The following is a 25,912-nucleotide window of genomic DNA, read 5'->3' on the forward strand; positions in this document are numbered from 1 at the left end:
TTTAAATTCAAACTAGTGACGTCACTGCCAAAGCATGGAAATATAGCTCGTTTACAATGAAAAATATACAAAAAAATATTTCAGAATTCCCACCAATTATTCTGATGTACATATTATCGTATAGCTGATACTAGTGATTATTTCCTTGATTAAAAAAAAAAACTATATCAACGAGCCAGTCTTTGGAACGGCTCTTTGAAAGATCCGGATCCCTTCAAATAGTCCTAAATCCCGTCTTTTATTTTTTTCATTATATACACCTTTTTTTATATATATAAAATATTTCAACATATACAAATGGAGAAATATGTTTATATTTTTTAAAAACTGCTATTTTTAATTGTATTTATTTTTTATGTTTCATTTTTTATTTGGACTCACTTTTCGGGTCCATTATTCTAAAGGGTAGTAGTTCAATTGTACACACACCAGGTTAGGTTATACAATTTTGTACTCAACGTTTTTATTATGTCCTAATTTTACTGTAGTTTTATTTATACTTTTTTTAATATGCATTAATGCGCTGTATTCTTACTCATTATTTGTGTATTTTTTTCTCTCTATATTATTAAAATGCTACACATTTTTTTTAGGTGATGGGAAATTCAAACTAGTGACGTCACTGCCAAAGCATGGAAATATAGCTCGTTTACAATGAAAAATATACTACAAAAATATTTCAGAATTCCCACCAATTATTCTGATGTACATATTATCGTATAGCTGATACTAGGGATTATTTCCTTGATTTAAAAAATATATATATAACAACGAGCCAGTCTTTGGAACGGCTCTTTGAAAGATCCGGATCCCTTCAAAGAGTCCAAAATCCTGTCTTTTATTTTTCATTATATACCCCTTTTTTTTATATATATATATAAAATATTTCAACATATACAAATAGAGAAATATGTGTATATTTTTTAAAAAACTGCTATTTTTAATTGTATTAATTTTTTATGTTTCATTTATTTTTTATTTGGACTCACTTTTCGGGTCCATTATTCTAAAGGGTAGTAGTTCAATTGTACACACACCAGGTTAGGTTATACAATTTTGTACTCACGTTTTATTATGTCCTAATTTTTATTGTAGTTTTATTTATTCTTTTTTTTTTAATGCGCTGTATTCTTACTCATTATTTGTGTATTTTTTTTCTCTATATTATTAAAATGCTACACTTTTTTTTTTAAATTCAAACTAGTGACGTCACTGCCAAAGCATGGAAATATAGCTCGTTTACAATGAAAAATATACTACAAAATTATTTCAGAATTCCCACCAATTATTCTGATGTACATATTATCGTATAGCTGATACTAGTGATTATTTCCTTGATTTAAAAAAAAAAAAACTATAACAACGAGCCAGTCTTTGGAACGGCTCTTTGAAAGATCCGGATCCCTTCAAAGAGTCCAAAATCCTGTCTTTTATTTTTCATTATATACCCCTTTTTTTAATATATATATAAAATATTTCAACATATACAAATAGAGAAATATGTGTATATTTTAAAAAAAACTGCTATTTTTAATTGTATTCATTTTTTATTTTTCATTCATTTTTATTTGGTCTCACTTTTCGGGTCCATTATTCTAAAGGGTAGTAGTTCAATTGTACACACACCAGGTTAGGTTATACAATTTTGTACTCACGTTTTATTATGTCCTAATTTTTATTGTAGTTTTGTTTATCCTTTTTTTTAATGCGTTGTATTCTTACTCATTATTTGTGTATTTTTTTTCTCTATATTACTAAAATGCTACACTTTTTTTTTTTTAATTCAAACTAGTGACGTCACTGCCAAAGCATGGAAATTAAGCTCGTTTACAATGAAAAAAATAAAAATATTTCAGAATTCCCACCAATTATTCTGATGTACATATTATCGTATAGCTGATACTAGTGATTATTTACTTGATTTAAAAAAAAAAAACTATATCAACGAGCCAGTCTTTAGAACGGCATTTAGAAAGATCCGTATCCCTTCAAATAGTCCTAAATCCCGTCTCTTATTTGTTTCATTATATACACCTTTTTTTTATATATACAATATTTCAACATATACAAATGGAGAAATATGTTTATATTTTTTAAAAACTGCTATTTTTAATTGTATTCATTTTTTTATGTTTCATTTTTTATTTGGACTCACTTTTCGGGTCCATTATTCTAAAGGGTAGTAGTTCAATTGTACACACACCAGGTTAGGTTATACAATTTTGTACTCACGTTTTTATTATGTCCTAATTTTATTGTAGTTTTATTTATACTTTTTTTTTTTATATGCATTAATGCGCTGTATTCTTACTCATTATTTGTGTATTTTTTTTCTCTATAATATTAACATGCTACACATTTTTTTTTAGGTGAGGGGAAATTCAAACTAGTGACGTCACTGCCAAAGCATGGAAATATAGCTAGTTTACAATGAAAAATATACAAAAAAAATATTTCAGAATTCCCACCAATTATTGTGATGTACATATTATCATATAGCTGATACTAGTGATTATTTCCTTGATTTAAAAAAAATATATAGTATAACAACGAGCCAGTCTTTGGAACGGCTCTTTGAAAAATCCGGATCCCTTCAAAGAGTCCAAAATCCTGTCTTTTATTTTTCATTATATACCCCTTTTTTTAATATATATACATAAAATATTTCAACATATACAAATAGAGAAATATGTGTATATTTTTTAAAAAAAACTGCTATTTTTAATTGTATTCATTTTTTATGTTTCATTTATTTTTATTTGGTCTCACTTTTCGGGTCCATTATTCTAAAGGGTAGTAGTTCAATTGTACACACACCAGGTTAGGTTATACAATTTTGTACTCACGTTTTTATTATGTCCTAATTTTTATTGTAGTTTTATTTATACTTTTTTTTAATACGCATTAATGCGCTGTATTCTTACTCATTATTTGTGTATTTTTTTTCTCTATATTATTGAAATGCTACACATTTTTTAAAAATTCCAACTAGTGACGTCACTGCCAAAGCATGGAAATATAGCTCGTTTACAATGAAAAATATACTACAAAAATATTTCAGAATTCCCACCAATTATTCTGATGTACATATTATCATATAGCTGATACTAGTGATTATTTACTTGATTAAAAAAATATATATAACAACGAGCCAGTCTTTGGAACGGCATTTTGAAAGATCCGTATCCCTTCAAATAGTCCTAAATCCCGTCTTTTATTTTTTTCATTATATACACCTTTTTTTATATATATATATATATATATATAAAGTTCAACATTTATAAAAACATGAACAAGGACAATTAAAACAAGTAGGCAAACAGGAGGTTGTTGAACTCCCAGCACAACCTTGAACCAGCGGCGTTTGTGACGTCCCGCCCACTAAACCCTGGCGTGCCCGCTGATTGGCCAGCGGAGGCACGCACGCAACATGACGTCATGACGCCGCGGACTATGGCGGAATGTAGCCGAGTTGACAGCAGCAAGGCGAGTGGTCATACAATGGATAAAAGCATCACTCTCCCTCCAGACGAAATATTCCGCAACCTGGAGAACGCCAAGCGGTTCGCCATCGACATAGGTAGCCGAACATGTGCCTGTTTACTCGCACTTTCGCTGAAAAAGAGCCAAGGCTTGTGTTGTGACGTCAACTAGAGCAAGAGTGAAAGTAAACAAGGAGCTTGTCTAACCTCAACTCGGTTGTCTTTTCTTTATAAACATCAACTGTGCTTTTTGTACAAAGCAAATCATTTTCTAATGGAGCATAATTGTTTTATCTGGATGACTTTCACAGGAGGATCCCTCACAAAGCTCGCCTACTATTCCACGGTGCAGCACAAAGTGGCCAAAGTTCGATCCTTCGACCACTCTGCCAAGGTAACTCATGTTTATTGTCTTTATCTACTGGCTTTTTGCTGAACAGGACTTATTGTAGTATATTTAAAAAGCTGCCGGGAGCATTTCTTGCACACTTTGATCCATACTTGCCAACCTTGAGACCTCAGAATTAGGGAGATATTCAAAAGGCCCACTGAGGGGTATATATATATATATATATATATATATATATATTAGGGCTGCAACAACTAACCGATTAAATCGATTATAAAAATAGTTGCCGATTAATTTAGTCATCGATTCGTTGGATCTATGCTATGTGCATGCGCAGAAGCTTTTTAATTTAATTTAATTTTTTTTTTTTTTTTTTAAATAAACCTTTATTTATAAACTGCAACATGTACAAACAGCTGAGAAACAATAATCAAAATAAGTATGGTGCCAGTATGCTGTTTTTTCCAATAAAATACTGTAAAGGATAGAAATGTAGTTTGTCTCTTTTATCCGATTATTAATCGATTAATCGAAGTAATAATCGACAGATTAATCGATTATCAAATTAATCGTTAGTTGCAGCCCTAATATATGTATGTGTGTGTGTGTGTGTGTATATGTATTAGGGCTGCAATTAACGATTAATTTGATAATTGATTAATCTGTCGATTATTATTTCGATTAATCGATTAATAATCGGATAAAAGAGACAAACTACCTTTCTATCCTTTCCAGTATTTTATTGGGGGGAAAAACAGCATACTGGCACCATACTAAAGTGAGAGTGAAACTCATGTGAATAATCACGGAATGGAGAACTGGGGGTGGGATTAAATAAGTTATCTTCTTCCCACTCCCTTTCAGGCAAAACTGGACAATAATGCACTCTATTAATTTATATTATTATGTTTTGTCAACTTGTACGTCTTTGTCATTGCCTGAAATAAATAAATAAATGAAAAATGAAAAAATATGTGCATTGCGCACTGTTGACGAGCGATGCACCGGAAATGAAATAAGACCTACCTGCAGTGGTGCCGAAACCCAATATTTTGATGACGTAAGAAGTAGATACATAGAGAGATAGTACTTTATTGATTCCTTCAGGAGAGTTCCCTCAGGGAAATAAAAATATATATACGCAGGAAGGCTGCATGTCTGCCATGTGGACGTACTTTAATCTACAGTTAGGGGTGTACCGGTACACAAAAATTTCAGTTCGGTACGTACCTCGGTTTAGAGGTCGCGGTTCGGTACAGTAAGAAAACAACAAAATATACATTTTTTTGGTTATTTATTTACCAAATGTGTAAACAATGGCTTTATCCTTTTAACATTGGGAACACTATAATAATTCTGCCCGCGTTAATCAACATTAAACTGCCTCAAGTTGTTGCTCAGATTAAATACAATGACAAAACTTTTCTTCTACATAAAAAAAGTGCAACATTAAACAGTTTCAAGTCAACTCATCATGCTTCATCTATTACAGCATTTGGGAAGCCTGTAGTTTATTATGTAAATGTTATATTGTTATCAACATGTGATAGCAGGGACCCTGCCATTCAAAACTAGGCTGCTGCATTACTAGTGACAGTGTTTCCCATAAACTGCCAAGATACCTGTGGCGTGGGGGCGTGGCTGTGGGCGTGGTCACCATGACATCATCGAGTCATTTGCATAATTTACTACAATGATATAATTTTCTCTAAAAAGGCTCAAAAAATGTATACTTACTAATTAATAATAGTTTTGTTTTAAACGTCCATCCATCCATCCGTTTTACAATATAATTACAACACTTTATGTACATATTTATATACAGATTTGAACAATAAGTTATTCACTGAAATATATTTATTAATTGTGGTTCTTACAAAAAATATATCTTATAAAATATAAAAGCTAAAATGTCTCTTAAAGCTCTGCCCCTTTAATTAGTGCATACTAAATAATTTAACTTTAGCCTACTACTACAACCATATTATTTACCAGCAACATAAAGTGAAACAGAGGCAGAGGTGTCCTGCCACAGTCAGTAACAAATAAACAGAAAACAGTTCGGGTCAAATACAAATAAGGCAACAAGAGAAGTATCCTACACTTCTCTTTTGTAAAGTAAATCTGAACAGCCTATATGGGCATCTACATCAACTATATGATTTGCCTGAGAAGCTGGAAAGGACAAAAAAAAAAAAAAAAAATGTTAAATTTGTGGCGGACGTAATTCTTTCGTGGTGGGCCGCCACAAATAAATGAATGTGTGGGAAACACTGAATGATTAATGTAACTATAGCTGAAAAAATAGAACAGTAGCAATAGGAGAGACTATTCATCCCTGAACACCAGGGAGTTCATGTAGGCTTAATGATGCAGTTACATTATTATATCAACTATCAGAGACAGAAACTCTTCATTTTACATAATGTCCTTTTTTGCTGCTTCAACACACCTCAATCAACACAAAAAAAGGTCAAGTGAAATAACAGACAGACAGGGCTTTGCTGTCCATAACACACACACAAACCGCAAAATGAGCTAATGTTACGCTAAAAGCGAATTAGCCTTCACCTCAAGCCAGGACTGCGAGAAGGTCAACGGGCTCATAGTGATGTTACTAGTAGTTGACTGGGAGGTGTTTATTATCATTTGGGGAGAGCCCGCCGCCTGATGATTACCTGCTAAACGCTATGCACTGACTACATGCGCTCTGAATACGCACTGCTGATTGGCTGTTACCGCTCTGTTTGTAACCAATCAGATGGTTGTGTGGGTGGGACAATGCTGGGTGCTGTGTAGAGGACTGACAGAAACAGAGGCTACTTAACCCTGTAACACCCCTTGTTGTAAAATTACAACGTTACCTTTAACCGTCGTAAAAAACAATCTGTTATATATTTTTTAATTTTTTTTTACCACATTTACATAGTCATTGGGTCCTATTGTTCAGTCTCACAAGGCTATTGGATCCTACATTTGTTTATAAGTCACGCCTTCCGGCCATGAACTCACATAACCTCTCAAGGTTTCCTTCGAACAAAATGTATTTGTTTCATTGGACTGGATTCATCAGATTCAAGTAAGTAAAATGTCTTTTATATTTTTTTGGTTGTTATTACAATGTCTAAAGCATGTACATATGTAGTTATTGTGGAACAGATGCATCGAATTTCATTTAGAGCTTGTTATATAATTGTTGTTGTTATAAACGTTTTTTTAAGAGTTTTATTTTGTTTGATATTTTTTATATTTGCAATAAATGACTTCATAAAAATATAACTAATGTGTGATTATTATTAATGGTATATACTGTTATGGGGCTAAGAAAGCAATCAACCCTGCAAATTAAATTAAATTAAATTAGTTGTTCGGACAACGCGAGTACAAATACAGAAATTCTGCTCCCATCAAAGCCCAAGGTTGCAATATTACAACATTTCTCTAAAAACATACATAAACATTTTTGTTTGTTTACCTCTTCAATTTTTGCATGAAATGCCTCCTACAACAACATCTGAAAGGTCAATTTTTTTTTTTTTTAGGTTTTTCTATATTTGGGTCTTTTAATATGTTCGTGTGGAAACTCGTTCGGTACACCTCCGAACCGAACCGAAACCCCCGTACCGAAAGGGTTCAATACAAATACACGTACCGTTACACCCCTATCTACAGTATATCCTGTACTTCTTTACCCTTTCCCTTTCACTTTCCCCAAAGTGTTCTGTGTTTTCCTGCAGTTTGAAACGTGCAGTAGCTGTTGAGGACAGCTGACATGTTTGTGTGCGTTTCCCAGGAGGCGGTCGGTGACAAACTGTACGAGATATCCGTGCAGGAGGAAGTGACGGCGCGCCTGCACTTCATCAAGTTCGAGAACGCGTACATTGAAACGTGCCTGGACTTCATCAAAGACCACCTGGTCAACACGGACACCAAAGTCATCAAGGCCACGGGCGGCGGGGCGCACAAGTTCAAAGACCTCCTGGAAAGGAAACTGGGACTCAGGTGAGCTGATGCTTGGTCCTCAGTGGCGGTTATTGTCACCGTGTTAGTTTATGCATGTAGTTACAATACGGCACATCACATGTTTCCCCTTTGTTTACGTTTATTTGGAAACATGTCACAATATGACACATTACGTATTTAGAATAGAATAGAAAGTACTTTATTCATCCCTGGGGGAAATTCAGCACCACAGTTCGCTCACAATAGACAATAAACACTTAGGTATTTTTTACATGTGAATAATATAAATACAGTCTATTATACAGCATTATTCACATGTGAATAATATAAATACAGTCTATTATACAGCATTATTCACATGTGAATAATATAAATACACTCTATTATACAGCATTATTCACATGTGAATAATATAAATACAGTCTATTATACAGCATTATTCACTTGTGAATAACATAAATACAGTCTGTTATACAGCATTATTCACATGTGAATAATATAAATACAGTCTATTATACAGCATTATTCACATGTAAATAATATAAATACAGTCTATTATACAGCATTATTCACATGTAAATAACATAAATACAGTCTGTTATACAGCATTATTCACGTGTGAATAGTATAAATACAGTCCATTATACAGCATTATTCACATGTGAATAATATATACAGCATTATTCACATGTAAATAATATAAATACAGTCTATTATACAGCATTCTTCACATGTGAATAATATAAATACAGTCTATTATACAGCATTATTTACATGTGAATAATATAAATACAGTCTATTATACAGCATTATTCACATGTGAATAATATAAATACAGTCTATTATACAGCATTATTCACATGTGAATAACATAAATACAGTCTATTATACAGCATTATTCACATGTGAATAACATAAATACAGTCTGATATACAGCATTATTCACGTGTGAATAGTATAAATACAGTCCATTATACAGCATTATTCACATGTGAATAATATATACAGCATTATTCACATGTGAATAATATAAATACAGTCTATTATACAGCATTATTCACATGTGAATAATATAAATACAGTCTATTATACAGCATTATTTACATGTGAATAATATAAATACAGTCTATTATACAGCATTATTCACGTGTGAATAATATAAATACAGTCTATTATACAGCATTATTCACATGTGAATAACAAATACAGTCTATTATACAGAATTATTCACGTGTGAATAACATAAATACAGTCTATTATACAGCATTATTCACATGTAAATAACATAAATACAGTCTGTTATACAGCATTATTCACATGTGAATAATATAAATACAGTCTATTATACAGCATTATTCACATGTGAATAGTATAAATACAGTCTATTGTACAGCATTATTCACATGTGAATAATATAAATACATTATACATTTACAGTGCATGTACAATCAAAAGGAACATATGCATTATACATTTCACATCATTTCTCCTGGCAACATGTCCGAAAAATAGTAGGAAGAAACAAAAGCTTATTTATTCCGACCCCGTTTTTGTGTCACAGTCATTGCGGTTAGGGTTATTTTTACTTTTTTATTTTGTATTTTTATTTTTAGTAATCAGTCCCAACAAAATAACACAATAATAATACAATTCCAATACCAAAACCAAACCCGGCCCAGCAACATTTAGAATAGCAATCAACAGAGCAATTGAGATGAAATTGATTAAAGGCCTCACCTTTTCTCCTCCACACATATTGCTGGCTATTGTGGCCAAACAGCTCCATTTATGTTTCATCTGACAGCACATGGACAAAGATAAGACCTTCTGGAGGAAAGTTCTGTGGTCAGATGAAACAAAAGTCGAGCGTGGTGTTCCTGGGATTAAACCCACATTTTGATTAAATTTCACACTCGTACGACATCAGTTTTTTCAGTGTGACGATGTGACATCTTTGTGTTGCGTGTCCAGAGTGGACAAGGAGGATGAGATGACGTGTCTCATCAAGGGATGTAACTTCGTGCTGAGGAACATTCCCCACGAGGCCTTCGTGTACGCCAAACACGCCGACTCCGAGTTTCGCTTTCAGACGACTCAACCGGACATCTTTCCTTACCTGCTCGTCAACATCGGCTCCGGGGTGTCCATCGTCAAGGTAATGGCTTGCAGGACAGAAGAGCATCTAAAGGGCACCTAGTGATGATTTGAGTCTACAATTGAAACTCTTCCTTGTAGTCTAGATGAGTGTTTCTCAAACTAAGGTACGCAGGCTCCATCTAGAAGCAAATAATCAATTGATTTAATATTCAAACACACTGATACTGTTTAAACTGTGTGTAATTATACTGTGGCCTAAAATATATAGTAAAACCTATACTTGCTATCTGGTGGCCAACATGAGTAATTCAGGTCTATGACCACTTATCATACAGCTTTTACTTATATGACCCAATGCAAACAACCTTCCCTAGTCATGGTGCAAAAAAAAAAAAAAAAAATCGAACCAACACAAAATGCAAACACACATAACACAGTATAACACAATTTGTTGATACCATAAAACACATGCGTTTAAATCCATTACAAAGAATGATGGCAAAAATGCAAAACACTCTCTCCACACTTGTCACACACCATGTTTGGCGCATTTTGGCTGCTTGATATTTCTGATTGATTACAAAACTTTAAGGAGGTTGTCACAAAAGTAAACAAGGTAGGACTCCAATGTTCACATACTCTTAATATCCAATTATATTAATTATTATGTATATTTTCATTATATTAATATTAATAATTAATTACATATTCATTATATTAATATAATATGTACACCTATGTACATGTGTGGGTGTGTATACATATATATATATATATATATATATATATATATATATATATATATATATATATATACACATATATATATATATGTGTGACGATCATTGGTACTTTAATTAATTAATTTAATATATATATATATGTACATGCACACATATATATATATTTATATATATATACAGTATATATATATATATATATATATATATATATATATATATATATATATATATATATATATATATATATATATATATATATATACACACACACATATATATATATATATGTATATACACATATATATATATATTCATTATACATATATATGTATTTATATTTGTATATATGTTTTATATATACGGTATATGTATATATGTGTATGTATATATATATTTATATATTTTTTTCATTTTTATAACCATTTATTTTAGCCTGAATTAAACCACATCCCGCCTTCTCCAAAAGTATCGTAATATTAGGGCTGCAACAACTAATCGATTAAATCGATTAAAATCGATTATAAAAATAGTTGCCGATTAATTTAGTCATCGATTCGTTGGATCTATGCTATGCGCATGCGCAGAGGCTTTTTTAAAAAAAAAAAAAAAAAAAAAAAAAATTATTTAATTTTTTTATTTATTTAAATAAATCTTTATTTATAAACTGCAACATTTACAAACAGCTGAGAAACAATAATCAAAATAAGTATGGTGCCAGTATGCTGTTTTTTTCCAATAAAATACTGGAAAGGATAGAAATGTAGTTTGTCTCTTTTACCCGAGTATTAATCGATTAATCGACGTAATAATCGACAGATTAATCGATTATCAAATTAATCGTTAGTTGCAGCCCTACGTAATATCTTTTGAAAAAGTCCATGTATATCTTCAAGTCTTCGCTGCTATTTTTTTCCAGACACGATTGCAAACAAACTCGATAAAACATTACATAGATTCACCCGGTCACAACATTAGGTACACCTGCACACTCGCCGGTCGATTCAGATTTTTTTTTGAAAAAGCTGCTTTTAGCAGCATTTATGTCAAAGCCTGTTCCACATGACACGATTAGATGAAAATAATACTTTACCTTCGTTTTTTTCGTGTTTCCTCGTAGCCTGAAGCAGCGGGGGAGGTACGTTTACCCACCTCTGACGTCACGACGTAGCCATACTGCAAAACCCCGCGAACAGAGGCATTTGAAACTGCGTGCACGCTCACGCCAACATTCATGAACCTCATGATTTGACGCTTTATCCAACATTATTACATTTACAAGTCAGAAAAGACAGAATTCCCCATAGGTCCCGTCTAAAAGAGTGTCGTATTAGAAGCGTCTTGTCTGACTGTCCTTCTCGTAACAGGTTGAGTCCGAGGACAGATTTGAGCGCATAGGAGGAAGCTCAATAGGCGGAGGGACCTTCTGGGGCCTTGGGGCTCTGCTCACCAAAACAAAGGTAATTGACCACCAGCCCTCAAGTTCAATGGACATCATTATTCTCACGACGTTGTCGGAATCAACTGGAATCCATTGGTTGCATCTCAGGGTCTGGAATTATTATCCTTCCGTTCTCATGGACCTGACCTTTTCTCGTCCCACCGCAGAGATTTGACGAGCTGCTGCAGCTGGCCTCCAAGGGGCAGCACACCAGCGTGGACATGCTCGTCAAAGACATTTACGGAGGATCCTACGGATCTTTGGGACTCACAGGGGATCTGATTGCCAGCAGCTTCGGGAAGTCTGCCACTGCTGACACAGGTGAAACACGGTTGTTTGCAAAAAAAACTGCACCATTAAATGACATCCAGGTTTTAATTAGTGCGATCACGTTTTTTTTTTTTTTTTCCCCACACGCCGTCACCGCCATTTGAGTGATAGACATGTTGGCCAATAAAGAATTGTTTCTTCATCTCTCGCTTCAAACGGGGAGAAAGACGTCTTACTTTGTGCGTTGCTCGTTTATTTAACAGTAGGGGTGTAACAGTACGTGTATTTGTATTGAACCGTTTCTGTACGGGGGTTCCGGTTCGGTTCGGAGGTGTACCGAACGAGTTTCCACACGGACATATTAAAGGCCTACTGAAATTATTTTTTTTAAAATTTAAACGGGAATAGCAGATCCATTCTATGTGTCATACTTGATCATTTCGCGATATTGCCATATTTTTGCTGAAAGGATTTAGTAGAGAAAATCGACGATAAAGTTCGCAACTTTTGCTCGCTGATAAAAAAAAAGCCTTGCCTGTAGCGGAAGTAGCGTGACGTCACAGGAGCTAGTATTCCTCACAATTCCCCGTTGTTTACAATGGAGCGAGAGAGATTCGGACCGAGAAAGTGACGATTACCCCATTAATTTGAGCGAGGATGAAAGATTCGTGGATGAGGAACGTGAGAGTGAAGGACTAGAGTGCAGTGCAGGATGTATCTTTTTTTGCTCTGACCGTAACTTAGGTACAAGCTGGCTCATTGGATTCCACACTCTCCTTTTTCTATTGTGGATCAGGGATTTGTATTTTAAACCACCTGGGATACTATATCCTCTTGAAAATGAGAGTCGAGAACGCGAAATGGACATTTAAAGTGACTTTTATCTCCACGACAATACATCGGTGACACACTTAGCTACGGAGCTAATGTGATAGCATCGTTCTCAAATGAAGATAGAAACAAAAGAAATAAACCCCTGACTGGAAGGATAGACAGAAGATCAACAATACTATTAAACCATGTACATGTAACTACACGGTTAAAAATTCTCAGCCTGGTAAGGCTTAACAATGCTGTTGCTAACGACGCTAAGGCTAATTTAGCAACTTAGCAACCGGACCTCACAGAACTATTAAAAACATTAGCGCTCCACCTACGCCAGCCAGCCCTCATCTTCCCATCAACAGCCGTGCTCACCTGCGTTCCAGCGATCGACGGCGCGACGAAGGATTTCATCCGTGGGTTTGGCGGCAAGCATCGGCTAGGCGTAGTAAGTAGTCCTTGTTGTGTTGCTGTAAGTATTGTACTTAGCCGCTAAGACACCGATCGATCCCACCTACAACGTTCTTCCTTGCAGCCTCCATTGTTCATTAAACAAATTGCAAAAGATTCACCAACACAGATGTCCACAATACTGTGGAATTTTGTCGAAGAAAACAAGAGGTTTTTGTATCGGGTCCGATGGGGTCCAACCACTTCCGTGGATTTTGTGACGTCACGCGCATAAATCATATCCAAAGGAGTTTTTCAACCGGAAGTGTGGCGGGAAATTTAGAATGTCACTTTATAAGTTAACCCGGCCGTATTGGCATGTGTTGCAATGTTAAGATGTCATCATTGATATATAAACTATCAGACTGCGTGGTCGCTAGTAGTGGCTTTCAGTAGGCCTTTAAAAACAAAACAAATTGCAGCAGCATTAGTGAGGGAGGGGCAGAGAGAGAGAGAGAGTTATGATAAACGCGCATGAGTTGCCAGGCTCTGCTTTTTATCCATAGATTTAATTTTTCATTATCTATAGCAGGGGTGTCAAATGTGTGCCCCGGAGGCCATTTGCGGCCCACAGCTAATGTTTTAAAGGCCCACGGCACATTCTAAAAATACTATTCAAATAAACAAAAACATAACAAAAGTGAAATAAAAAAGCTTAAAGGTTGAATGTAATTTAGAAAAAGTTGCAATGTTGACTAATAAAACAAAGCTGTTGTTTTTTTCTTTCAAACTGTCATTGCTCAAAACATAATATTGAATCAAAATCAATGTTATTTTGAATTATTGACCTATCCAAGGTTCCCATTACTTCACATCAAATATTACACTAAGAAAAATATTTTTGGTGGAAGATTTTGCAAATTTGGTAACTAAATAACCCAAAAATGTATATTTTGTTGTTTTCTTACTGTACTGAAAATGAACCGAACCGTGACCTCTAAACCGAGGTATGTACTGGACCGAAATATTTGTGTACCGTTACACCCCTAGTTTGTATAGTTTTTGTTGGTTATTTCTTGCATGATGTAGACAAAAGCATAAATCCAAATATTTTTAAAAGTGATTGCATGTTGTTCTAATGTGTGGCACCTTGAGACAAGAATATGTTGACTGACTATGTCTTCCGTCACTCGTTATTTTTGCAGTTTTATGCATTTTATATGTATGAAATATAAAAATCCCAAATTAGACCACACCAGAGAAATCGCAATTAGGTTTTTTCTCAAAATCAGCTCCAAACTGGTGCGTGTTGGCACACTGCAAAAAGTCAGTGTTCAAAAACAAGACAAAAAACATACAAAAATGAGGGGTATTTTACTTGAACTAAGCAAAATTATCTGCCAATAGAACAAGAAAATTTGGCTTGTCAAGACTTTCCAAAACAAGTAAAATTAGCTAACTTCAATGAACCCCAAAATAGCTTAAAATAAGTATATTCTCACTAATAACAAGTGCACTTTTCTTGGTAGAAAAAACTAAAAGAGACCTTTTTGCTCAATATGTTGAAAAATATTCTTAAATGAAGTAAATGCTAGTGCCATTATCTTGACATAATGATATGCACTCGGCATTACATTTCTTGGAACCAGCAAACTTATACTAAAAACTAGTTTATTGTTCTTAATGGAAAGGCAACAAGGCAAGCGCTTGTTACTCTCGGGGTCTCCTAGCCGCTCAGGCAAAATCATATTGTCTAAAAATGCATTTTTCCATGGATAACATGACATCATCGCGCCAAGTGCGTGCTCTTTCAGTCAATTAGTGCGCATATATACAGCCCGGCCCCCGGCCAAAACATTTTTAATTGTCATTTTGAAGAATGTATCTGAATGTGCATGAACTATTTCTGTTCAAAATTGTTAGAAATGTCACATGTTAAATGTTTAAATATTAACTGTCAGTTTACTGTACTGTGCCAACTGTACTACTATATGAGTACGTGTTTTCTATTGTTTCATTGGAAATAAAACAGCAAAGTCCATTTGGCTGTCATCTGTTTTAATTATGAGACACAATTGTGTCAAAGTCATGATTTTTCTTTTTTTTCATGCTTGAAATAAGAAATGATGACTTTAAAAAAGTAGTTTTCTACTTGTGAGTGTTGATGACACAACAGTTGATATTCTAGTTTCAAGCATGTTTTACTCAATATAGCTCATCAAATCTCAGCAACAAGCTGTAATATCTTACTGACATCATTTAGGAGCAAAACACTTAAAACAAGTAAAACACTCTAACATCAAATCTGCTTAGTGAGAAGAATGATCTTATCAGACAGAAAATAAGCAAATATCACCCTTATTTGACATATTTCATCTTACTTAGATTTCACTTTTTGCAGTGTACCATGCCCAGTGTTTCCCATAAACTGCCAAGATACCTGTGGCGGTGGGGGCGTGGCTATGGGCGTGGTCACAATGACATCATCGAGTAATTTGCATAATATACTACAATATGATTTTCTCTAAAAAGGCTCAAAAAATGTATACTTACTAATTAATAACAGTTTTGTTTTAAACGTCCATCCATCCATCCATTTTACAATATAATTACAACACTTTATGTACATATTTATATACAGATTTGAACAATAAGTTATTCACTGAAATATATTTATTAATTGTGGTTCTTACAAAAAAAATATCTTATAAAAATATAAAAGCTAAAATGTCTCTTAAAGCTCTGCCCCTTTAATTAGTGCATACTAAATAATTTAACTTTAGCCTACTACTACAACCATATTATTTACCAGCAACATAAAGTGAAACAGAGGCAGAGGTGTCCTGCCACAGTCAGTAACAGATAAACAGAAAACAGTAGTGGTGGTAGATAGACACAGAGCTTCATCAAACATCAGGGGCCGTACTTATCAAGCTTCTTAGAATGACTCCTAAGAAGTCTGCTAAGAGTTGACTTAAGAGTAAATAAATTCTTGGCTGAAAGCTGCACTTAAAAGTTAGTTATCAAGCGTCTTACTCACACTTTCAGCGAAGTGTAGGACTGAATCTTAAGTGTCACACTCAGAGCTGAATTACGACATTACTATGTGCCGTAAACGGAATTTTAGGTGACGTCATTTCTGTGTCCATAGAAATGACCAATCACGGAAGGGAATCCGTTGTCTAAGAATAAAGAAATATCTTGGAAATATTTAAGTGGACAATGGGAGTGTATATTTTGACAATAAACTACAAAATAATACAAAACAAACTAGTCCCCGCCGGCACTCACGCTACCGCTCCCTCTCTTCTCTCGCCCACACACTCACTGACGTCACTCACCTCACGGCCACACACATACGCTACTGTCATAACATTTTCTTTCCAATTCATCAACTAATTTGAAACTGGTGTGGGTGGCTCTATATATACTAGCCCACTGCAGACACATGCAGAAATCAACAAGGAATCGAAAAGTATTAAATCTGTGACAAAAATAATATCCGCTCTGTCTAAACGATACCGTTTGATCAGCTGCTCGTCATCAAAAAAAAAAAAAACATTGTTCCGTTCCCTGAACGTTCGCGCACGTCTCTCTCGCCTCAGTGCCATCCCCTGCTGGCAACTCCTAACCACTTAAGACACCTCTGAAGGTCTCTTAAATATCGTGGAGAGTAGGAGTGATTCTTAGACTTAAGAACGTTGATAAAAAGCTTTTATTCTTAAGTTTGAGAGTAGGACTAAATTTCGCAAATTCTCAGGACTTAAGTGTAAAATGGCACTCTAAGAAGCTTGATAAGTACGGCCCCTGATCCACTGAACAAAGAGCTCCAAAAATCTTGATCCTACACTTCTCTTTTGTAAAGTAAATCTGAACAGCCGATAGGGGCATCTACATCAACTGTATGATTTGCCTGAGAAGCTTGACAGGACACACAAAAAAAAAAAATTAAAAAAAAATGTAAATTTAAAAAAAAAAAAAAAAAAAAATTTTTTTTTTTTTGTGCGGCCTTAATTCTTTCGTGGTGGGCCGCCACAAATAAATGAATGTGTGGGAAACACTGCATGCCGTTGAAAAAGAGCATCACTTTGTTGTGCCTTTTCTAGGCTTTAAACAAGCCTCATGAGCTAAATGTACATACAGTATTGTGTACATTTTAGTACATCACAGCAGCCACGCTATTGGTCATTAGAAGTGTTGTGCGTTGCAGAGTTCTCCAAAGAAGACATGGCCAAGAGTTTACTCCACATGATCAGCAACGACATCGGGCAGCTGGCCTGCCTCTACGCCAAACTCCACGACCTGTCTCGGGTCTACTTTGGAGGGTTCTTCATCAGAGGACATCCAGTCACCATGCACACCATCACCTACAGCATCAACTTCTTCACCAAGGCAACGCCCACTTCCTCTGCTGACATGAAACAGAACCAGTCTTTGCAGCGCTGCTGAAGCCGACAAGCGGGAGTGGCGTCTCTGAAACAATGTGGCCTACTTTTGTGTGCGCAGGGCGAAGTGCAAGCCTTGTTCCTGAGACACGAAGGCTATCTGGGAGCCATCGGAGCGTTCCTCAAAGGAGCAGAGGAGGACAGTAAGACATGAACACTCGCAAGTTGCACCTAACGATAATATTATTCACGTATTTGTCCTGTCCAGATCCCAACCAGTACAGCTGGGGAGAGAATTATGCAGGAAGCTCGGGTCTGATGAGTACATCTCCTGATATGAATCCCATGCAACGTGCGCGTAGCGGAACGGTGAGCGACACCCGCAGGTTCAACTTTCTGTCCGATCAGGGGTGTCCAAACTTTATCCATTGGGATAAAAAAAAATTGGCCGGGGATCGAAAGTGTAGATCAGGGGTCACCAACGCGGTGCCCGCGGGCACCAGGTAGCCCGTAAGGACCAGATGAGTAGCCCGCTGGCCTGTTCTAAAAGTAGCTCAAATAGCAGCACTTACCAGTGAGCTGCCTCTATTTTTTAAATTGTATTTATTTACTAGCAAGCTGGTCTCGCTTTGCCCGACATTTTTAATTCTAAGAGAGACAAAACTCAAATAGAATTTGAAAATCCAAGAAAATATTTTAACGACTTGGTCTTCACTTGTTCAAATAAATTCATAATTTTTTTTACTTTGCTTCTTATAACTTTCAGAAAGACAATTTTAGAGAAAAAAATGCAACCTTAAAAATGATTTTAGGATTTTTAAACACATATACCTTTTTACCTTTTAAATTCCTTCCTCTTCTTTACTGACAATTTAAATCAATGTTGAAGTAAAAAAAATTTTTTTATTGTAAATAATAATAATAACATTTTTATTTAATTCTTCATTTTAGCTTCTGTTTTTTCGACGAAGAATATTTGTGAAATATTTCTTCAAACTTATTCTGATTAAAATCCAAAAAAAATATTCTGGCAAATCTAGAAAATCTGTAGAATCAAATTTAAATCTTATTTCAAAGTCTTTTGAATTTCTTTTAACATTTTTGTTCTGGAAAATCTAGAAGAAATAATGATTTGTCTTTGTTAGAAATATAGCTTGGTCCAATTTGTTCTATATTCTAACAAAGTGCAGATTGGATTTTAACCTATTTAAAACATGTCATCAAAATTCTAAAATTAATCTTAATCAGGAAAAATTACTAATGATGTTCCATAAATTATTTTTTTTATTTTTTCAAAAGGATTCAAATTAGCTAGTTTTTCTCTTCTTTTTTTCGGTTGAATTTTGAATTTTAAAGAGTCGAAATTGAAGATAAACTATGTTTCAAAATTTAATTGTCATTTTTTTCGTGTTTTCTCCTCTTTTAAACCGTTCAATTAAGTGTAAATATCATTAATTATTAATAATAACATAGAGTTAAAGGTAAATTGAGCAAATTGGCTATTTCTGGCAATTTATTGAAGTGTGTATCAAACTGGTAGCCCTTCACATTAATCACTACCCAAGAAGTAGCTCTTGGTTTTAAAAAGGTTGGTGACCCCTGCTGTAGAGTAACAATACTGTATACATACACTGCAAAAAGTGAAATCTAAGTAAGATGAAATATGTCAAATAAGGGTGATATTTGCTTATTTTCTGTCTGATAAGATCATTCTTCTCACTAAGCAGATTTTATGTTTGTTTTAAGTGTTTTGCTCCTAAATGATGTCAGTAAGATATTACAGCTTGTTGCTGAGATTTGATAAGCTATATTGAGTAAAACATGCTTGAAACTATTTTTTGTCCAAATGTCCAAATCACACCCAGCAATGGTGCACAGGAAGTCGGGGAAGAAGAGGGGAAAAGGCGGCCAAAATGGTCAAAAGTCCCAATTGTGTGCAAAATACGCCCCACAAGTCCAAAACGCACCCAGCAAAGTCCCACGGGAAGTGGGGGGAGAAAAGTGAGAAAAGTCGGCAATAGTCCCCAAAAATGTTCAAAATACCTACCCAGGTTCGAGTCCCACAAGGGTGTGATTTTTGAACATTTTACAGACTTTTCTCACTTTTCTCCCCGCCTTCCCGTGGGACTTTGCTGGGCGCGTTTTGGACATTTTGGGTGGCCGGCAGCGGGACATGTGGGACTCGAACCTGGGTAGGTATTTTTAACATTTTTGGGACTTTTGCCGACTTTTCGAACTTTTATCCCCCCCTCCCCGTGGGACTCGTTATGGACATTTTGGTCATCCCGGGACTTGCGCAGCCATACATAAGATTTTATGTTCGAGTGTTTTACTTGTTTTAAGTGTTTTGCTCCTAAATGATCTCAGTAAGGCTGAGATTTGATGAGCTATATTGAGTAAAACATGCTTGAAACTAGAATATCAACTGTTGCAAAGCTGTGTCATCAACACTCACAAGTATAAAACTACTTTTTTTAAAGTCATCATTTCTTATTTCAAGCATGAAAAAAAAAATCATGACTTTGACACAATTGTGTGTCATAATTAAAACAGATGACAGCCAAATGGACTTTGCTGTTTTATTTTCAATGAAACAATAGAAAATAGGTACTCATATTAGGGCTGCAACAACTAATCGATTAAATCGATTACAATCGATTATAAAAATAGTTGGCGATTAATTTAGTCATCGATTCGTTGAATCTATGCTATGCGCATGCGCAGAGGCTTTTTAATATATTTTTTTAAATTTTTTTTAAATTTTTTTTTAAATAAACCTTTATTTATAAACTGCAACATGTACAAACAGCTGAGAAACAATAATCAAAATAAGTATGGTGCCAGTATGCTGGTTTTTTCAATAAAATACTGGAAAGGATAGAAATGTAGTTTGTCTCTTTTATCCGATTATTAATCGATTAATCGAAGTAATAATCGACAGATTAATCGATTATCAAATTAATCGTTAGTTGCAACCCTAACTCATATAGTAGTACAGTTGGCACAGTACAGTAAACTGACAGTTGATATTTAAACATTTAACATTTCTAACAATTTTGAACAGAAATAGTTCATGCACATTCAGATCAATTCCTCAAAATTACAATTTAAAAAAATTTGGCCGGGGGCCGGGCTGTATATATGCGCACTAATTGACTGAAAGAGCACGCACTTGGTGCGATGATGTCATGTTATCCATGGAAAAATGCATTTTTCGACAATATGATTTGCCTGAGTGGCTAGGAGACCCCGAGAGTAACAAGCGCTTGCCTTGTTGCCTTTCCATTAAGAACAATAAACTAGTTTTTAGTATAAGTTTGCTGCTTTCAAAAAATGTCATGCCGAGCGCATATCATTATGTCAAGATAATGGCACTAGCATTTACTTCATTTAAGAATAGTTTTCAACATATTGAGCAAAAGGGTCTCTTTTGTTTTTTTCTACCAAGAAAAGTGCACTTGTTATTAGTGAGAATATACTTATTTTAAGCTATTTTTGGGTTCATTGAGGTTAGCTAATTTGACTTGTTTTGGAAAGTCTTGACAAGCCAAATTTTCTTGTTCTATTGGCGGATAATTTTGCTTAGTTCAAATAAAATGCCCCTCATTTTTGTATTTTTTGTCCTTGTTTTTGAACACTGACTTTGCAGTGTACCTCTTGAAGCTCATGGAGAGAATGCCACACTACAAAAAGTCAGTGTTCAAAAACAAGAACAAAAAATACTAAAGTGAGGGGCATTTTACTTGAACTAAGCAAAATTATCTGCCAATAGAACAAGAAAATTTGGCCTGTCAAGACTTTCCAAAACAAGTAAAATTAGCGAACCTCAATGAACCCCAAAATAGCTTCAAATAAGTATATTCTCACTAATAACAAGTGCACTTTTCTTGATGTAAAAAACAAATATGAGACCTTTTTTCTTAATATGTTGAAAAATATTCTTAAATGAAGTAAATGCTAGTGCCATTATCTTGACATAATGATATGCGCTCTGCATTACATTTCTTGGAACCAGCAAACTTATACTAAAAACTAGTTTATTGTTCTTAATGGAAAGGCAAAAAGGCAACGCTCAGGCAAATCATATTGTCTAAAAATGCATTTTCCCATCGATAACATGACATCATCGCGCCAAGTGCGTGCTCTTTCAGTCAATTAGTGTGCAAGGAATATATATATATGTATATATATATATATATATGATTTTTTTTGAATTTTTTTTTTTTATTGTACTTTTGAAGAATTGATCTGAATGTGCATGAACTATTTCTGTTCAAAATTGTCGGAAATGTCACATGTTAAATGTTTAAATAATAACTGTCAGTTTACTGTACTGTGCCAACTGTACTACTATATGGGTACCTATTTTCTATTGTTTCATTGAAAATAAAACAGCATTGGGCTGTCATCTGTTTTAATTATGAGACACAATTGTGTCAAAGTCAGGATGTTTTTTTTTCATGCTTGAAATAAGAAATGATGACTTTAAAAAAGTAGTTTTCTACTTGTGAGTGTTGATGACACAACAGTTGATATTCTAGTTTCAAGCATGTTTTACTCAATATAGCTCATCAAATCTCAGCAACAAGCTGTAATATCTTACTGACATCATTTAGGAGCAAAACACTTAAAACGAGTAAAACACTCTAACATAAAATCTGCTTAGTGAGAAGAATGATCTTATCAGACAGAAAATAAGCAAATGTCACCCTTATTTGACATATTTCATCTTACTTAGATTTCACTTTTTGCAGGGCAAGAGTGTGCGAAGCAGTAATCAGAGCAAAAGGTGGCTATTTTGAAGAAACCCGAATACAAATAATGTCTTCAGTTATTTCACCTTTTTTTGTTAAGTACATAACTCCACATGTGTTCATTCATAGTTTTGATGTGACAATCTACAATGTAAATAGTCATGAAAATAAAGAAAAGGCATTAAATGAGGAGAAGGTGTGTCCAAACCTTTGACCTGTACTGTATGTGTAGATATTATATGAATATAATGGATATATAATTGGATATTACGAGTATGTGAAAGTTCGACCTCTACTTTGTTTACTTACGTGACCACACCCTTAAAGTTTTGTAATCAAGCAGCTAAAATGTGTTCAACATGGAGAAGTGTGGAGTTGTGTTTTCCCCCTCTATCATTGTAATTAGGGATGTCCGATAATGGCTTTTTGCCGATATTGTCCAACTCTTTAATTACCGATACCGATATCAACCGATATATGCAGTCGTGGAATTAACACATTATTATGCCTAATTTGGACAACCAGGTATGGTGAAGATAAGGTACTTTTAAAAAAAAAAAAAAAAATAAGATAACTAAATTAAAAACATTTTCTTGAATAAAAAAGAAAGTAAAACAATATAAAAACAGTTACATAGAAACTAGTAATGAATGAAAATGAGTCAAATGAAGTGTTAAAGGTTAGTACTATTAGTGGAGCAGCAGCACGCACAATCATGTGTGCTTACGGACTGTATCCCTTGCAGTCTGTATTGATATATATTGATATATAATGTAGGAACCAGAATATTGATAACAGAAAGAAATGGGGGGAGGGAGGTTTGTTGGGTTGGTGCACTAATTGTAAGTGTATCTTGTGTTTTTTATGTGGATTTAATAAAAATTAAAAAAAAAAAAAAAAAACCCGATACAGATAATAAAAAAACCGATACCGATAATTTCCGATATTACATTTTAACGCATTTATCGGCCGATAATATCGGCAGGCCGATATTATCGGACATCCCTAATTGTAATGAATTCAAATAAGAGTCATTCCGATTTATTTTTTTTACGGTTACAGTGTTTGGATGTTGTTGTTTTTTTTATACAATATCCACAAAGTTCAGTGAGCAGGTTGTGTTATCTGTGACCAGGATTTTTTATGTTGGTTGCATTTTTTTTTTTTTTTTTTTTTCCCGCGCCATGACTATGGAAGGTTGTTTGGATGGGGTCATATAAGTGAATGCTGTACTGTACACACTTTTACGCATTATTCATGATCATTGACCTAATTTACTCGCAATTTTCACTAGAATGCGGCCAGTTCCGCAGTGGGCCTGATTCTTTATTAAACTCATGACTAAAGACGCCGTAGCGTTGCAGTTTGGACACCCCCGCGTTAGATGCTCACCACGTTGAATCTTCCCCTCTACTTTTCGTCACTCATTTTCCTTGTACTCTTTTTGTGGCCGCTTTGATTGACGTTACCATTGAAGTCCCATCTGTCCTCTTTGTCGCCATTCTGATTGTCTTTTTATTTCCTCTCTGCACGTTCTTCTGTCTCGCTAACCTTCAGTTTGCCGTAAGTACCGCCGCCCACGCCTCGCCTGTGTGCACTGCTGTCTCACCACCAGTGTTGGGTTGGTTACTAGTTACAGTTACTAGTTACTTTATTTCAAAAGTAACTCAGTTACTAACTCGGTTACTTACACCAAAAAGTAATGCGTTACTGTGAAAAGTAACTATTTAGTTACTTATTTTTTCTTCTTTTTTTAAAAAAAAAATCTCCCATTAATTCCCTTTTAGCCTTCATTTCAGTACTGTTACTGCACTGGACAATAATACAATGTGTTGATCTCTGCTAAGCAATGTGCTCTACATACAACACACAAAGACAAAGATATGTTTCAAAGGGCCAATTTGTTTCAGGCCAGAACAAATTGACAAAACTATTTTAAATAGCTGCAACGTAACATACCTAAGTAACAAACCGCATAATAACAACATAGCTGTAAAGCTGGCTTCACCCAAGGAAGGCACACATGACATACACAAAGCCTAACCAGGCATTTTTTTCTCTCAAGGAATTGTGAAATAAAATTATGTATTCATGAGATCAACACTGTACTGAAGCCCAGAACACTCTACGCATTTCCCCAGTTTTAGTTTAGAGATAAGGAAAGATTGGCCTGGCCCACTAGCATCCCTCTTTATGTTTGTGAACTTTATAGTCTATACCAGGGGTCACCAACGTGGTGCCCGCGGGCACCAGGTAGCCCGTAAGGACCAGATGAGTAGCCCGCTGGCCTGTTCTAAAAATAGCTCAAATAGCAGCACTTACCAGTGAGCTGCCTCTATTTTTTAAATGTTATTTATTTACTAGCAAACTGGTCTCGCTTTGCCCGACATTTTTAATTCTAAGAGAGACAAAACTCAAATAGAATTTGAAAATCCAAGAAGATATTTTAAAGACTTGGTCTTCACTTGTTTAAATAAATTCATTAATTGTTTTACTTTGATTCTTATAACTTTCAGAAAGACAATTTTAGAGAAAAAAATACAACCTTAAAAATGATTTTAGGATTTTTAAACACATATACATTTTTACCTTTTAAATTCCTTCCTCTTCCTTAGTGACAATTTAAATCAATGTTCAAGTAAATTTTTTTTTTTTTATTGTAAAGAATAATAAATACATTTTAATTTAATTCTTCATTTTAGCTTCTGTTTTTTCCACGAAGAATATTTGTGAAATATTTCTTCAAACTTATTATGATTAAAATTCAAAAAAAATATTTTGGCAAATCTAGAAAATCTGTAGAATCAAATTTAAATCTTATTTCAAAGTCTTTTGAATTTCTTTGAAAATTTTTGTTTTGGAAAATCTAGAAGAAATAATTATTTGTCTTTGTTAGAAATATAGCTTGGTCCAATTTGTTATATATTCTAACAAAGTGTAGATTGGATTTTATCCTTTTTAAAATATGTCACCAGAATTCTAAAATTAATCTTAATCAGGAAAAATTACTAATGATGTTCCATAAATTCTTTTTTTAATTTTTTCAAAAAGATTCGAATTAGCTAGTTTTTCTCTTCTTTTTTTCGGTTGAATTTTGAATTGTAAAGAGTCAAAATTGACGATAAACTATGTTTCAAAATTTAATTGTCATTTTTTTTTCGTGTTTTTTCCTCTTTTAAACCGTTCAATTAAGTGTAAATATCATTAATTATTAATAAT

General features: G+C 34.3%; 1 protein-coding gene across 1 annotated transcript in view; it reads left to right on the forward strand.

Moving 5' to 3' along the window:
* Window positions 1–3,423: 3,423 nt before the first annotated feature.
* pank4 (pantothenate kinase 4 (inactive)) overlaps window positions 3,424–25,912 on the forward strand; it is a 61,089-nt gene continuing 38,600 nt past the window's right edge. Inside the window, exons 1-9 of the mRNA XM_062038134.1 lie at window positions 3,424–3,580; window positions 3,794–3,876; window positions 7,625–7,833; window positions 9,766–9,949; window positions 11,999–12,091; window positions 12,240–12,393; window positions 17,765–17,946; window positions 18,061–18,142; window positions 18,208–18,308. Of these exons, the coding sequence (XP_061894118.1) occupies window positions 3,439–3,580; window positions 3,794–3,876; window positions 7,625–7,833; window positions 9,766–9,949; window positions 11,999–12,091; window positions 12,240–12,393; window positions 17,765–17,946; window positions 18,061–18,142; window positions 18,208–18,308 (1,230 nt within the window). The 5' untranslated portion in view covers window positions 3,424–3,438. The remainder of the gene's footprint in view (window positions 3,581–3,793; window positions 3,877–7,624; window positions 7,834–9,765; window positions 9,950–11,998; window positions 12,092–12,239; window positions 12,394–17,764; window positions 17,947–18,060; window positions 18,143–18,207; window positions 18,309–25,912) is intronic.

This window comes from Entelurus aequoreus, linkage group LG26 (genome assembly GCF_033978785.1).
Source record: "Entelurus aequoreus isolate RoL-2023_Sb linkage group LG26, RoL_Eaeq_v1.1, whole genome shotgun sequence".
Taxonomy (NCBI): domain Eukaryota; kingdom Metazoa; phylum Chordata; class Actinopteri; order Syngnathiformes; family Syngnathidae; genus Entelurus; species Entelurus aequoreus.